Below are 14,510 nucleotides of genomic sequence, written 5' to 3'. Positions count from 1 at the left end.
AAAGACCTTTAAGATCATCCAGTCCAACCATTAACCTACACTACCAAGCCCACTCTAGACTAATCAAGGGTAGACCAGACTAAACCATATCCCGAAGTGCCACATCTACCCGTTTTTTAAACGCCTCCAGGGATGGTGACTCCACCACCTCTCTGGGCAGCCTGTTCCAATGCCTGACCACCCTTTCCGTAAAGAAATTTTTCCTAATTTCCAGCCTAAACCTCCCCTGGTGCAGCTTAAGCCCATTTCCTCTTGTCCTATCGCTAGCTACTTGGGAGAAGAGACCAACACCCACCTCACTACAACCTCCTTTCAGGTAGTTGTAGAGAGCGATAAGGTCTCCCCTCAGCCTCCTCTTTTCCAGGCTAAACAACCCCAGTTCCCTCAGCCGCTCCTCATAAGACTTGTTCTCCAGACCCTTCACCAGCTTCGTTGCCCGCCTCTGAACACGCTCCAGCACCTCAATGTCTTTCTTGTATTGAGGGGCCCAAAACTGGACACAGTATTCCAGGTGCGGCCTCACCAGCGCCGAGTACAGGGGGACAATCACCTCCCTGCTCCTGCTGGCCACAGCATTCCTGATACAAGCCAGGATGCTGTTGGCCTTCTTGGCCACCTGGGCACACTGCTGGCTCATGTTCAGCCGGCTATCTACTAACACCCCCAGGTCCTTTTCGGCCAGGCAGCTTTCCAGCCACTCCTCCCCAAGCCTGTAGCGTTGCATGGGGTTGTTGTGACCGAAGTGCAGGACCCGGCACTTGGCCTTGTTGAACCTCATACAGTTGGCCACGGCCCATCGATCCAGTCTGTCCAGGTCCCTCTGCAGGGCCATCCTACCCTCGAGCAGATCGACACTCCCACCCAATTTTGTGTCGTCTGCAAACTTACTGAGGGTGCACTCGATCCCCTCATCCAGATCATTGATAAAGATATTGAACAAGACTGGCCCTAAAACAGAGCCCTGGGGAACACCGCTCGTGACCGGCCGCCAACTGGACTTAACACCATTTATCACTACTCTCTGGGCTCGGCCACCCAACCAGTTCTTTACCCAGCGAAGAGTATGCCTGTCTAAGCCGTGAGCTGCCAGCTTCCCGAGGAGGATATTATGCGAGACGGTGTCAAAAGCTTTGCTAAAGTCCAGGTAGATGACATCCACAGCCTTTCCATCATCTACCACGCGGGTCACCAGGTCATAGAAGGAGATCAGGTTGGTCAAGCAGGACCTGCCTTTTGTGAACCCATGCTGGCTGGGCCTGATCCCCTGGTTGACCTGTACTTGCCTGTGGAGTTCGCTCAAGATGAACCTCTCCATAATCTTCCCCGGCACCGAGGTCAGGCTGACAGGCCTGTAGTTCCCCGGGTCCTCCTTCCGGCCCTTCTTGTAGATGGGCGTCACATTGGCAAGCCTCCAGTCATCAGGGACCTCCCCTGTTAACCAGGACTGTTGATAGATGATGGAAAGTGGCTTGGCAAGCTCCTCTGCCAGCTCCCTCAGTACTCTTGGGTGGATCCCATCCGGCCCCATAGACTTGTGAGCGTCCAGGTGGCATAGCAGGTCATTAACTGCTTCCTCCTGGACTATGAGGGCTCCATTCTGGTCCCTATCCCTATCCTCTTGCTCAAGGGCCTGAGTACCCTGGGGATGACCGGTCTGGCTGTTGAACACAGAGGCAAAGAAGGCGTTAAGTACTTCAGCCTTTTCCTTGTCCTCAGTGACAATGTTCCCCCCCACATCCAGCAAAGAATGGAGATCCTCCTTGGCTCTCCTTTTATTGCTGATGTACTTATAAAAGCATTTTTTATTGTCTTTTACAGCACTGGCCAGATTGAGTTCTAGCTGGGCTTTTGCCTTTCTAATTTCCTCCCTGCAGGACCTAACAAGATCCCTGTACTCCTCCTGAGCTGCCCGCCCCTTCTGCCAAAGGCGGTAGACTCTCCTTTTTTCCCTGAGTCCCCGCAAAAGCTCCCTATTCAGCCAGGCCGGTCGATTTCCCCTCCGGTTGGTCTTACGACACACAGGGACAGCCCGCTCCTGCGCCCTTAAGACTTCCTTCTTGAAGAGGGCCCAGCCTTCCTGGACCCCTTTGCCCTTCAGGACCGCCTCCCAAGGGACTTTCCCAACCAGGGTCCTGAAGAGGGCAAAGTCTGCCCTCCGGAAGTCCATGGTAATAGTTTTGGTGCCCCTCCGCTTAGCATCACCCAAAATTGAGAACTTTATCATGTCGTGGTCGCTAAGCCCGAGACGGCCTCCGACCTCGACATTTCCCACAAGCCCTTCTCTGTTGGTAAACAGCAGGTCAAGCGGGGCACCTCCCCGCTTTGTAACATTTTTACATAAATGCTTACAAAGAAGAATTTCAGACAATTCAGTAACATTTTCTATACAACTTGATACATTCTTATTTAACTGAGCATGATCACACTTTATATGGGCACAAAACAGATTTCTGAAGATTATATCCCTCTGCTTCTAGGACCAGCTCTGGACCTAATAGCAGTTCACAGTATTTCAGATAGACATTCATGCACGTGTGACAAAAACATTCAAGTATTCCACTGCAGCTGGCAATTGTTCTATTTGCTTGAACACTAAATCTGACCAAAAAGCTTAGCTTGGGGAAGTTCAGCAAGAATTCAAACCACAATTACTATTCTTAATGAAAGTTAAGACATGGTTTGTCTAACAACTGCAGCTGAAGAACACACACATCTGTTTGTATGCACGTGCACAAAACCACACACATTAAATACAATACTGTATGTTATACACATGGAATTTTTCTTAAATCCTTTAAATGTAATAGAAGATGCTAAATCCATGCTTTATTATTTCTTAAAAACACAGCTTTTTTTGGTATGTTTTATTAAAAAGTTGTGTTCCTTTTTAATGCAAACATATAACCTGAGATATCCCATACTTTACAAAAAAGAGCATTTCTACAATTGCTTTTCCTCAAACATATAGTGAGCAAGACTAGTTGTATTTTGAAATAACTTATCTCACTTTCCTTGTGACATGGATCTTTACCATTCCCTCCTTTTAATTTCTGTAGTGCTTATGCCAGTGGCAAATTAAATACATCAGTAACCAAAGAGACTCTTTCACTTAAGTTTTTTAACTACAATTCTACAACCAATTTTAAGGTGTGCTGTAGAGATTATATACAAATGTTCATTTACAACATATATTTAGATTCATTGATTTACACTGACTGTGATTTAAATTAACTTAGCTGACTTTGCACTGAAGTGGACTAAGAGTGCCCACACAGTCTGTTAACACAGCTCTTGTGGAAACATTAACCTCCAGCTGAAGGGTGGTATCAGCCAGGAATGCAAGTCTTTTAAAACTATTCTGAGGCCTGACCATTATCTGCCTGTGCCCCAGGCTCCATCTTTAAAAATGAGGGGTAGCCTTGAACATAAGGATCACAACATTCTATAACCGATCGTATTTTTTTTTTAATTAAGAGCTTTAATGAAACATTGGAAATGAGCTTTGGGTGAAATTAAGACATTTATTAATTCCTGACATCATGAAGTACATGTACAGATATGCTTATTTGGCCCTCTGCAAAAACCCATTCCAGATCAGGAATTGTTACAAAAATATTTACACAAGAAACAGTACAAACTACAGATGATATCTTAATGGCATGTGAAATTATTTCTTCTATATACACAACATATATAAATTCTTACTGTAATAATTTTAAATCATTCTAGAGGCAAATTGATTTGCAATTCCAATTGTAACAGGCCCGATCTTAAAACACTGATTCTAAGCTTGTTTCTGGTAATAAGCAGACCTATTCTATTTAATTACATAGTGAAATACTATTAATGCTATTCCGTTTGAAATGCTTACCTTCACCTGACATAGTTGCTTTTGTTGCTGGTGATGCTACTCTTTTCAGACTAGCAGGACTTTCTGAGGAACCAGAATCCATGCTTTAGAAGAAAATAATCGTTATTTAAGAAATTAAATCTCTTCAGAAAAATTATTATGGTATTTAAAAACTAAAAAAATGCATATGCATCCATAAGCAATTCCCTACGCTTTAAAAGAAGAGACGGTAAACGTGCAAATTAAGGCTTTTAAGTACAACAGCCAGTCATGGTTACATTTAGGTAACTGCCTTAAATACAGAAGTTTCTGCACCTCCTCTTCTCCCTCAGGAAAAAAAAAAAAAATCTAAATTCATTCTCATTTGTGTTATTAATGTTAATGTTGCCTTCACATTACACAGAATCAGATTTTCATTGTTTCATCCTCCAAGAGTAATGATAAGTGATTAAATTTTGAGGTCTATCTTTTTATTTTGGGGAAAGATAAGCTATGACTTACATAGCTGTAATTCATAAAACCCAATACACTGATTTTTTAGTTGCAAGTCACGTAAAATTAAGACCGTTCATTAAGCTTTAGATCTTTTCTTGGTGATGCATGACCCAAGGAGAACTGAGATCCATTTTTCTTATTCCTCACACAGATTTCCAGGGTTGGAAGTCAAAACCCCCCAGAAGAGAGTCATATTAAAAAAAGCATTTTACAGAGTAGATTCTAAACTTTACAATTCAAGTGTGCAACTCTTCATATTTATTTAACTATTACAGTATAGAAGTAAAGTATGGTAAAAGCAAATAAAATACCTCGTTGACTTCCTAATGGGGCCTGAAATAAGCTTCACATATGATTTAGGGAACCACCCCTTTTGTCCTTGAACCTCTCCAAACCACCACATATCTTGCTGCTCTAAAACTGTGATGATATCATTTTTATTGAAATTAAGGTGGTTGTCTTTTTTTGCTCTCCAAGGATACAAAGCCTGTGCTTGAAGCCCTTCCACTTTTTCACCCTAATGCAATTTAAAAAAAAAAAAAAAAAAAAAAGAGAGAAGTCAGTCATGCACCACCTTTCATAAAGCAAGCTGCTTAAGGAATTATATTCTTATGCTACTTATATAGCAACAAAATACACAGACTCTCCCTCAACTGTATAAAGCAAAGTCAATTAAACTTACAAAGTAGTACCAGAAACGTTTACAGACCTCCTACATTTCTATCTGTTAACACATAACCAATACAATCAATGCAAGATTATCAGAGGTTTTGCTTAACAAGTTAAATAAAGTTTTACAATTGAGATTTACATATAATAAACCTTCATGAAGCTATTTTGGCAGGACTTAAAGTAAACTTTATGGAAAATGATGCTTTGCTGCAATTTATTCATTGTACATTCCAATTTTTTTTTTTTTTCCTCTAATATATTTAGCATTTTTCAGAACGCATGACCTTACAAGACCAGGATGTTGTTCAGCTGAGGAAAAGGAAATGCCTTAATAGATAGTCAGAATCCATCTGACGTGAAGCTTTGCCATTGCTATTCCACTTAACTACATAATTCACTCTGGAGTGAAGGTTATTGTCATATGATTCAGGAAAGCCCCAAGGAAGGGACCCAAAATGGGCATCCTGCCAAAATATTAAGACTGGACCACCAAAGTCTAAAAAAGTCAGCACAGAATAGCAGAACAGAAACCGCTTCATGTTAAATTCTGCCACTGATTTTGCAAATGGATGTACACTACCTGCACATCACTCCAAACTGAAATAGCTTACCTATCTCAGGGGACTGTTTGAATGCAAGGTCAATGTTCATACCGCTTTCCAAACATTTGTGCTGAGTCAGAAGTTTTAACGAATATAGGTGCTCACCTGACCCAAGACAGGAGAGGGAGATGATCCTGTAACGGTAGCAGGAGTGAAGGCTGATCGCTGCCGCAGCTGCCCTGCACTGGGAACAGTCAAAGACGGCTGAGCTGCCCAGGCATCCCAGTTATCAGTCTCCGGTTTCTCACTAGTGTTTGTTGGCCATCTGAAAAAAAGAGAATGATGTAATTCCTACTGTCTTCAACTGAATAAAAACTCTCATGCAGGAAGATTGTGCAGAAAAAAAATTATACATTCTAGGTTAGTTTTTTCTAATTGAATATTCCATGAGCATCATAACCCTCAGGTGGAAGTAGTGCAATCAAACACAGGCTAACAATAAATTTATCTTAAAAAGGCAATCTCTAAACAGAGTTGCTTGTCCTTGCTACTTAAGGCCATCTATTCCTGTAATTTAGTTCCATTTCTTAGCTGTGCCCCAATACAACAGAAGATCAAGTAGTGCAGTCTATATTATACACAGTGGAAAGAGATAACAAAAGAAAAAAAAAAATCATCATTCTCTTCAAAATTGGTTTGCACGTCACTGACCTTTCACATCCCTTTCCCTTACACATAATTTTGCTGCTTCTCATTCAAATCCTTTTTTAATTTTGCTTAAAATTATTTCCTGACTTTTTTCAACTCTTTAGAGTTTTATGCAACCTCTTATCCTTTTATGTTATCTCTTGCCCTTTAAAATGCCTACTAAATCTGATAATTCATATCTCTACCTCCAAATACCCACTTAAACAAACAAAATCCCCTGAACTCTAGGAGTGTAAACAAAGCACCTATCTTTAACCTAAGTTTCCTTTGCCTGTTGCTTGTGCTATTAGTTGAAATAATCAATTGTTGTCCACCTAGATTGTAACAGTGTCCAAAGGCCACAACCATCCCTAACCACTATATCATGTCAAGGACAGTATTATTAGTACAAATGCCCTGGGACTCACTTTGTATTGAAACTGAATATTAGTTTTTATGAAAAGTATGAACACATGCATTGTCCACCTAGGGTAGAAACAGCTTTGTCAAAAGTACGATTTATTCAAAACAATAAAATCCAGTATATGCCAGACATCTCCAGGAAGCTCAAGATTTAGTCTTACCCTCCCCCCTCACAAAAATGACTGTTTGTAGTAAAAGAGAAAGTTGAAATAAGTGGAAAAGCTACTGTGACCTATTTGATGAAAATTTTGAAATAGAACACATTATGTGCTGTAATATTGCACTAAAATATTTAGATCTTAATTTCTAAATATGTATTACATGATCAAAAGATAAGACAATTACTTACCCAAACCCATTTACATAGGGTTGATAATACTGCACAAAGCATTATATTGAGTTAACAAGACATCTAGGGAAGGGCACATGTTCTACTCGCATCAATCTTATTAATGTTGTGATAAGGAATTAATAAATCATCTTTTCATGTTAACTCTGTCACTATCATATTTTGCGTAATCCAAGTTGGAAACCTTCAGTGAGGGTTGGCATCAACTAATTTAAGAGAAGGAAGGTGAACACCTTAGGAATTCCACCATGTTACCATCCTCACTTGGGAATGTCTCCTATTTGTGATGTGCCCTTCTACATTGCTCAGGCAGATGTGATCTGAGCATGGCTAAAGTTCCACAAGGCTGCGATTTTAATTATTTAATACAGAAAAAATATTTTACTTCAAACAAGCTATTTTCGTTTTGCAGTCTTGATACTCTGTGTTAACTGCCACCACAGTCAAATCGATTAAAAAGGACTCCACCACATTTAAGGTGATAATCACTACCCAAACATACGTTGAACTGAAGTCTGCCCAGTTATTGGCAGTTGTAGTACACTCTGTAGAAGCAGGAGTTCCTAGCGATGTAGTGGTTTCATGCACAGAAACTTTAGGTGCAGCAGCTGCCTCAACTGCAGGCTTTATAGAAGCTGGAACTTCACTTTCAGGTATTTTCTCTGCATAGTTTGCAGGAAACCATCCAGTTTTTCCCTTCAATTCTCCACCAAGCCACCCTGGTTCTCCAGTCTGGCTTTCATCCACCTGTAGATGTATTAAGTTAGAAAGTTAAGAAACACAACACACAAATGGAATTTTTAATTAAAACAATCCATCTCATCCACAGTAATTAACTTTCTCTAGTTACAGAGACATGACACCTTTATTACAAATACAAGTTCCACATAGGTAGAATTTTTTTGTTGTTATTTAATTTACCTTTGGAGGATTATGTTGACAGCTATTTCTTCTATGGCATATTAATAGATAAGGGAACATTTTGCAACGCAGTACTGCTTTGCAATTTTTTCTTTTTTTTTTTCCCCCAAGCCATAATGAAAAGGATTTCTTGGTGATGAGGTAAAAAAGTTTTATTTCAGTCCTAATGCACAAGCCAAGCATGGATTTTTAAGCAGTTGCTTGAAAGTCTGTCATAGTACAGCAGACCTGGGAGAAGTGAGTTCTAGAGGAATCCCTTAAATATTGGCATTTCTGGTTTAACTAACACAAAATGCAGTTTTTAACAGGTTTTCCTAGATTTTCTCTTGCAGAAAATACAACAAAAAACCACAGCATATTAAAAACAACACCCATTACACAACTCAAAACAAATCCACAGATTTGCTCATGTACTTATAAAAAACAACTCCATGGTAAGTTTTGATACGTAAATTTGCAGGCCTCTGTTCTTTCCCCTCACTCTGACATCTTTGCCAAGCCATAAAGGACTGGATGAAACAGGTCTATTTTTGCAGCTGTATTTTAATACCTACTTATTATTATAATTGTGTTAAGCTATGATTTTGCAAATTTCACACTGTCTTACTAACTTTTCTTAAACATTTCACACATTTGTTGTCCAAGCTACTGAGACTACTGTCTTAGTCTGCTATTTCAACAAAAGTGATCAGTTTAAACACTACAAGATGCAGCTAACCATGTTCAGCAAGAATCGTAGAAGAAAAGTAATTCACTATTGCTACCCCTGGTGAATTGATATGGTGGCTAACTACCTTCAAGGAAATGTCAGTTGCAGAAACTTTTTAGAAGAAAAAAAGCAGTAATTGTATTCGGTAATAATTTTGGTAAATTTGGTGTTCCAGCTATCTAATCTCTTTGATAGGTCAAAAGAATCTCAGTTTTCAAGCAAACCGTTACACATCAATAGGGTTTACACTTTTGACATGTAAATAATACCTACTTTGTACAACAATCTGCTGTGTGTAGCTGCACATTCCCCATCAATGGTCAAGTCAGCAGTAAAACCAGGCCAGTAATGAAAAGTCAGATGACCAACCCTACACAGTGGCTGGTTTTTGTCTAGAATTTCTCTCATCTGTTTAGGCCAGTAGCAATCACTATTTCAAAATACCTAAGAGTTTCAAACGACAGCATAACTCAAGAGTTGACTGTGGCAGGTGTCAATACAGCAGTCAGAGATGCTAAATTTGTACTTCTAAATCACCTGACACTATTTTCTAAAAATCTATTATCAATATGAGGGTTTTGTTGATAACAGAATGCTTCATGAGCTAAGGAAAAAGAACTAGTATCCTTTTCAGTCAAAGGAGTTTTCCGTATATGACATCATACAAAAATAGCATATAGTAGTGTCTGGAGCTAGATGCTTCTACAGTTGGAAACACACCTACGAATTCACTCTATTGTTTTTAAACAAAATATAACCCGATCAGCTGCTTGTTTGGAGAAAGAAAAAAACAGTGGCAAAAAAACGCTGCAATGGTGCAAACTAGTCGCTCTAGACTAAAGGTGGGACCATTCTTTTGCCTAGAAGTGACTGAAACCGAAGCAGCAAAGCTGCTGCCTCTGATTGTCCCTGGACTACTCATTTGAGCTGCTGATAGACTGCTTTGCCTTAGGCCAGCTGTTGACTCTTGGACTGCCTTCTATTGTAATTTGTATCCCACACCCCTCTTTTTGTGCAAAACAATCGATTATTTCTGGTTTTTGTTGGGTCCATCTTCTGTCTCAGTCCCTGTTAACTGAAAGCAAACCCAGAAATAAACGGACTACATGCTTGACCGGTTCCAATGTGGTTTTACTGCAGTGCAGAGCAAAATTTCCACTGCAGCACTGAACAGGATTGTTAAAGCAGCAGTATGAGTGATGAAAGGTCACAGCAGAGGGTGAATCTTGGAAGAGAGAGGGAGAAATGGATTATCAGAACTTGATGCCAAGTTGAATAATCTAAACAGTAATAACAGCCACATAGTTTCCACTCTCATTCAATCAGTCAGGTAGTAACTAGAATCACTAGCATACAAAAGAATCAGGACTGAAAAGCCAAAAATCTGTTATGGTGATGTTCTGACAAGGGCATCTTCGAAATGAATCACAGTCATACATAAACCACCGTGACTTTTCAGAAAGAAATGTTTTGTACAAGCAGCCAAAAAAAAAAAAAAAACCACAAAAACCCTACCAGAGGGTTTTAAAAACAATCTATTTAATGTCTCTTTAGAAGACAGTTTTAAGTTAAAATAATTCATAAAACAGCTTATTAGGATAGTCAAATTTATGCCTATTCAAGCCAGTTAAGTTCTCTATGTATACTCATGAAAAGTCACTTTGAAGGATATTTTAAATTCTGTAATTCATAAAAAATCTGGTTTCTCAGTTATTCATATAAAATATAATTTGCATCTGGTTTTGTAGTACAGTACTGGAACTTTAAATAAATTCATTTGTTCTAATTTCCTTATATTATTACACCTACCATCCCCAAGTACTTACGACAAAATATCCCAGATTATTTTTATACAACTAGACTTTGAATGTACACCTGAATAGCGAATTATAGTGTGTGTGATTTTATTTTTTATTTATTCAACTGTACTGTAGAGCCACGGCTTAACTACTTAGTTCCAGCAACTGAACACAGGTGACAGGAGTAACAGCAACACAACTCTTAGCGACAGAAGCAACAGGTCCAGTTAGTATCTCTGTCAAGAGAAGGGCTGGCTTTGCAGTGGCCTACTCCACTTGACCTGGCTTGTGTATCACCAGCAGTGCATGCACACAAGAAGAGAAGCCCTGTTTTGTGGTAGATATTCACTCTACATACGAAGCCAAACTCTACTACTCTCACAAAAGTATTTATCAAAGCTAAAGAGTACCATCGTCTGTCTTGTTCAACTATCTATCCACTAAATGACCATTTTAATTCTATTCCACTTGTAGGCTTTTGATCTAGATATTTTGAGACTACTGGAATTCCTCTTATAATGTTAAATATAAGCCCTGCAGGCCAGAGGCCATATGCTGATTATGCCTACACAGGATCTAACACAATGAGGCTGTCTATGTGTCTAATACAAAGAACATTCATTCTGTCACAATCAATAACTAACAAAACTGATGAGAATTTGTTTTAGACTTTCCATGGAAGCTTCTCTATGAACTTCCTGTTTAATTTATGTTCTCCTGCTATCAGAGCCACTACAGTTCAGTAATACAATAATTCACCTGTATTTCACTGAATTATGCTTAAGTTTATTTAAATAAGCTGTATTATATAAAACATTATCAGCAACCACAGAAGCCATTCATTTACTTCAAGCTGGAGCCTAACAGCAGCAAATGCCAGCAGGACTTGCTTTGTAAGAGAGCTATCCAAAGGAAAAGAATTCCATACATTGTATACATATATTCATACACATAATAGAAACTTAACTTCTTGATCAGACAGAGCCCTGAAAGAGGCAGAGCTTTCTTGGCTCAGAATATTTGTTCCCAGACAAAAGCTTGGTTAACTTATAGTTAGGATTATAAATCAATCTAGCTTACAGTGAAAGAAATTTAAAGTACATAGAAAGGTAAGAAGCAGAGAAAGCAGAAATCCAAGTTAAGAGAAAATATAAAAATCCTATAACTAAAAAGCGGAAGAATTAAAAAAAATACAGCCCATGCCCCACACATTCTCTAAATCATTACACAAGAGACATCGTGCTACAGATAACTTAACATGTGTACTGGAAAGTCAGGCAGAAGAAAGCCCTCCTCAAATTTGCAAATTTGCAAATACTTTTCCTTTCAGAATAAACCCTCATCCTTCTCCCTCATTTCCACCAAGACAGGTCTCAAGATTCATGCACAGTGTAAAAGTGCATTACACTGTTGTAAAAACTATTTACAAGCTATACATCTATTAAAGCCACAAGTCATTCTGACATAATGAATTCTGCAGTCCTATTTACATCCAGGATTTAGGCCTGGTTCCCATGTGCACAGTCAATAGATTTGGGCTTCAGCTGGATTCTTTGCTCACGGCAGTTACAGTTTGGGTGGTATCTTCTGTACAGCTATATGATTACAGGACATGATTGCACAAGCCTGCACACACAGCGCCATTTATAAGTGTTAAAATGGTGAAGTGCTAAATTTGCCTATGTTAGAAGACAATTATTCTAACCAATACTTACTTTGTTGCACACAGTAAACTCCTAACTGTATAGGTCAGCTTAACTACAGAGTTGCATTTATGTCATAAATTAGACACACTTTAACATGTAAGCTTGTAAATTATTATTTTCCAAAAAATGTAACTGACTTGAACCTTTTAGAACCACAGGACACGACAAACACTTAAGGACAGAGAAGAGTCTAGGAGTCCAAATGCCCATTATCAAAAGTAAGTTTTGGTCCATTGCACTTTCATTACTTTTGACAATGTGAGCTAGTTTGTTAATTTTACCCTAAGTGAATTCAAAAACAAATAAACTACATGGTAACAAAATCTGTATTTATGAAAATGAATAAATTGCATAGACTTCCTAACAGTCATATAGCACACTTACCCATTCCCTTTTAACCTCCATCAGGAAAGCAATGATTTAAAGCAAGGCAGAATTACAACACATTTCACAAAAGTGTCTTTCTTACATTAACTTTTCTAAGAGTAGCCCATTTAAACAATTACTACAGAGCAGGAGATAACTCCCACAAGAATCAGTCATCAGATTTAATTATTTTTAAAAGTAAGTTAAATAAAGAAAATTGAGAGTAGTTACTCTACTTTTGTAGAGTAAGTTAAAATAAAGTCCAAAAGTAACATATAGGAAGACTCAGATTACCTCAGAGTCTCTATTTAAAACACGTGAAGTGCTCCTTTAAATTCATATATTTTTGGCAAAAATGTTATTTCCCTGCAAGCCTACCTAATAGCGATCACTCTTCCTCAAGGTAAAAAACTATTTACTTATATGCCTAGACTACAATCTATTTCCCAAGAAAGCAAGACAACACAGCATTTTTCAATAGCCTAAGGACACCCAAGTACCCGTATTCTCTCATTTAACAGCTGACTGACCAATACTATTTCTTGATGCAGAATAACAACACATTGCATTGTTATTTGGAATGGCATTGGGCCTCTTCCTGAGTCATGCAGTAGTGCTACTAATCCAGGATTCACCTTTTATTTTCCAAAAGCAGACTCTAATGTCACAAACACTTCAGTGTGACACAGCTGAATCAATTAAAAAAACCCCAAACCAAAAAGGCTGAGATGAAGGCTCATCTCCCCAGAACACATGCTTTTTAAAAAACAGTTACCATTACAACTTATGAGTGTCTACAAAGTGTATTTTTTCCAAAATCCATTCTTACTAAACTGTGCCAAAATGCAACAGCTCTTAAAGTTTATTTTGTTGCGCAGAACACTGTAACGAATATACTTTCCCACAGTGAACAAGGTATTATTTAATAGTTACACTAGGAATTTTCATTATGAATAGACATATGCATCTTAAGGTCATACTAGCAATTTATTAATATTTATACACATTTAATAACTGCAGCAATTAACAACAGAACTATAATTTTAGTGATAATTGGAGACAAAAGCAGAATATCACTTTAGAGCTTAACACAACAGTTATAGGCTGACCATATCGCCATATCTCATCATCTACTTAAAAAAAAAAAAGGAAGGAAATTATTCTGTATCAACACACCTGTAACTAAATTTTTAGGTTTTGAAGTTTCCATTTTTTAGGAATGAGATTTTATCTACTGTATATCCTCTTTAAAATAAATGTAAAAGTATCTCACAAAAGAGTTAAGTAGATAAAAAGAAAAAAAAAAAGAACAAAGTAAATTATCATACAAACAATTCCAAGTTACAATTATACTAGATCATTATGTCAAAAATTGTCACCAAAAGAGTTGTACAAAAAATTTCCAATATTACTGAAGAAGTATTACCACCATACAAAGACTGTTAATATTTATGTGATCATGACAGAAGTGTATCCATCCCGTAGTTTAGGGTAATTGTTTCGCCTAGTATTACACTGGACATCACATTCTCTTAATAAAGGCAATTTTCCAAATTAAAAATTTTACACTGCTCTTGTACTATTCTTATCAAAAGGTAAATTTCTCACTAGAACATACTTTATTTATCAAAGCCAGTTTTTGATTCCACATATAATAGCCACTCTGTCAACAGAAAATAATAGTAACTTTATTCCCTAGGTACCTTGGAGGACAAGAAACCTCTCACTGACATAACTTCTGTATAGGAACCTTTTCAAACACTTTGACAGACACACAGAGCTCAGCATACTAAAACTGGTATGATCTACTCAGAGATTATGTTTAAACTTTACACTTACAAAGAAGTGTAAGAAGCTGTCCACTATTATAATAGGGTTACTATGTCATATCACATCGTTTCAGTATTCACTGAAATAGTTTTCTCAAGTCTGTAAAAAATCTTGCCATATATAATTTCAATTACACAAGTGCAAAAGCTTAAGTAATTTTT

At 38.0% G+C, this 14,510-nt stretch overlaps 1 protein-coding gene across 5 annotated transcripts in view; it reads right to left on the bottom strand.

The window, feature by feature from the left end:
• The window catches only part of ITSN1 (intersectin 1), a 108,949-nt gene that overhangs the window by 40,921 nt on the left and 53,518 nt on the right, over nt 1–14,510 (bottom strand). For 3 of the 5 annotated variants that reach the window (XM_075722840.1, XM_075722856.1, XM_075722868.1), the window contains exons 19-22: nt 7,521–7,765; nt 5,725–5,884; nt 4,657–4,862; nt 3,872–3,954 (exon numbers count right to left, since the gene is read on the bottom strand). In XM_075722840.1, the coding sequence (XP_075578955.1) occupies nt 3,872–3,954; nt 4,657–4,862; nt 5,725–5,884; nt 7,521–7,765 (694 nt within the window). Of the gene's footprint in view, nt 1–3,871; nt 3,955–4,656; nt 4,863–5,724; nt 5,885–7,520; nt 7,766–12,537; nt 12,553–14,510 lie in introns of all 5 variants that reach the window. The other 2 variants (XM_075722848.1, XM_075722863.1) reach the window with 1 other exon arrangement.

Source organism: Pelecanus crispus, chromosome 1 (genome assembly GCF_030463565.1).
Source record: "Pelecanus crispus isolate bPelCri1 chromosome 1, bPelCri1.pri, whole genome shotgun sequence".
NCBI lineage: Eukaryota > Metazoa > Chordata > Aves > Pelecaniformes > Pelecanidae > Pelecanus > Pelecanus crispus.
Note: the sequence above shows the minus strand (reverse complement) of the source record. Positions and strands in the feature narration are given on the sequence as shown.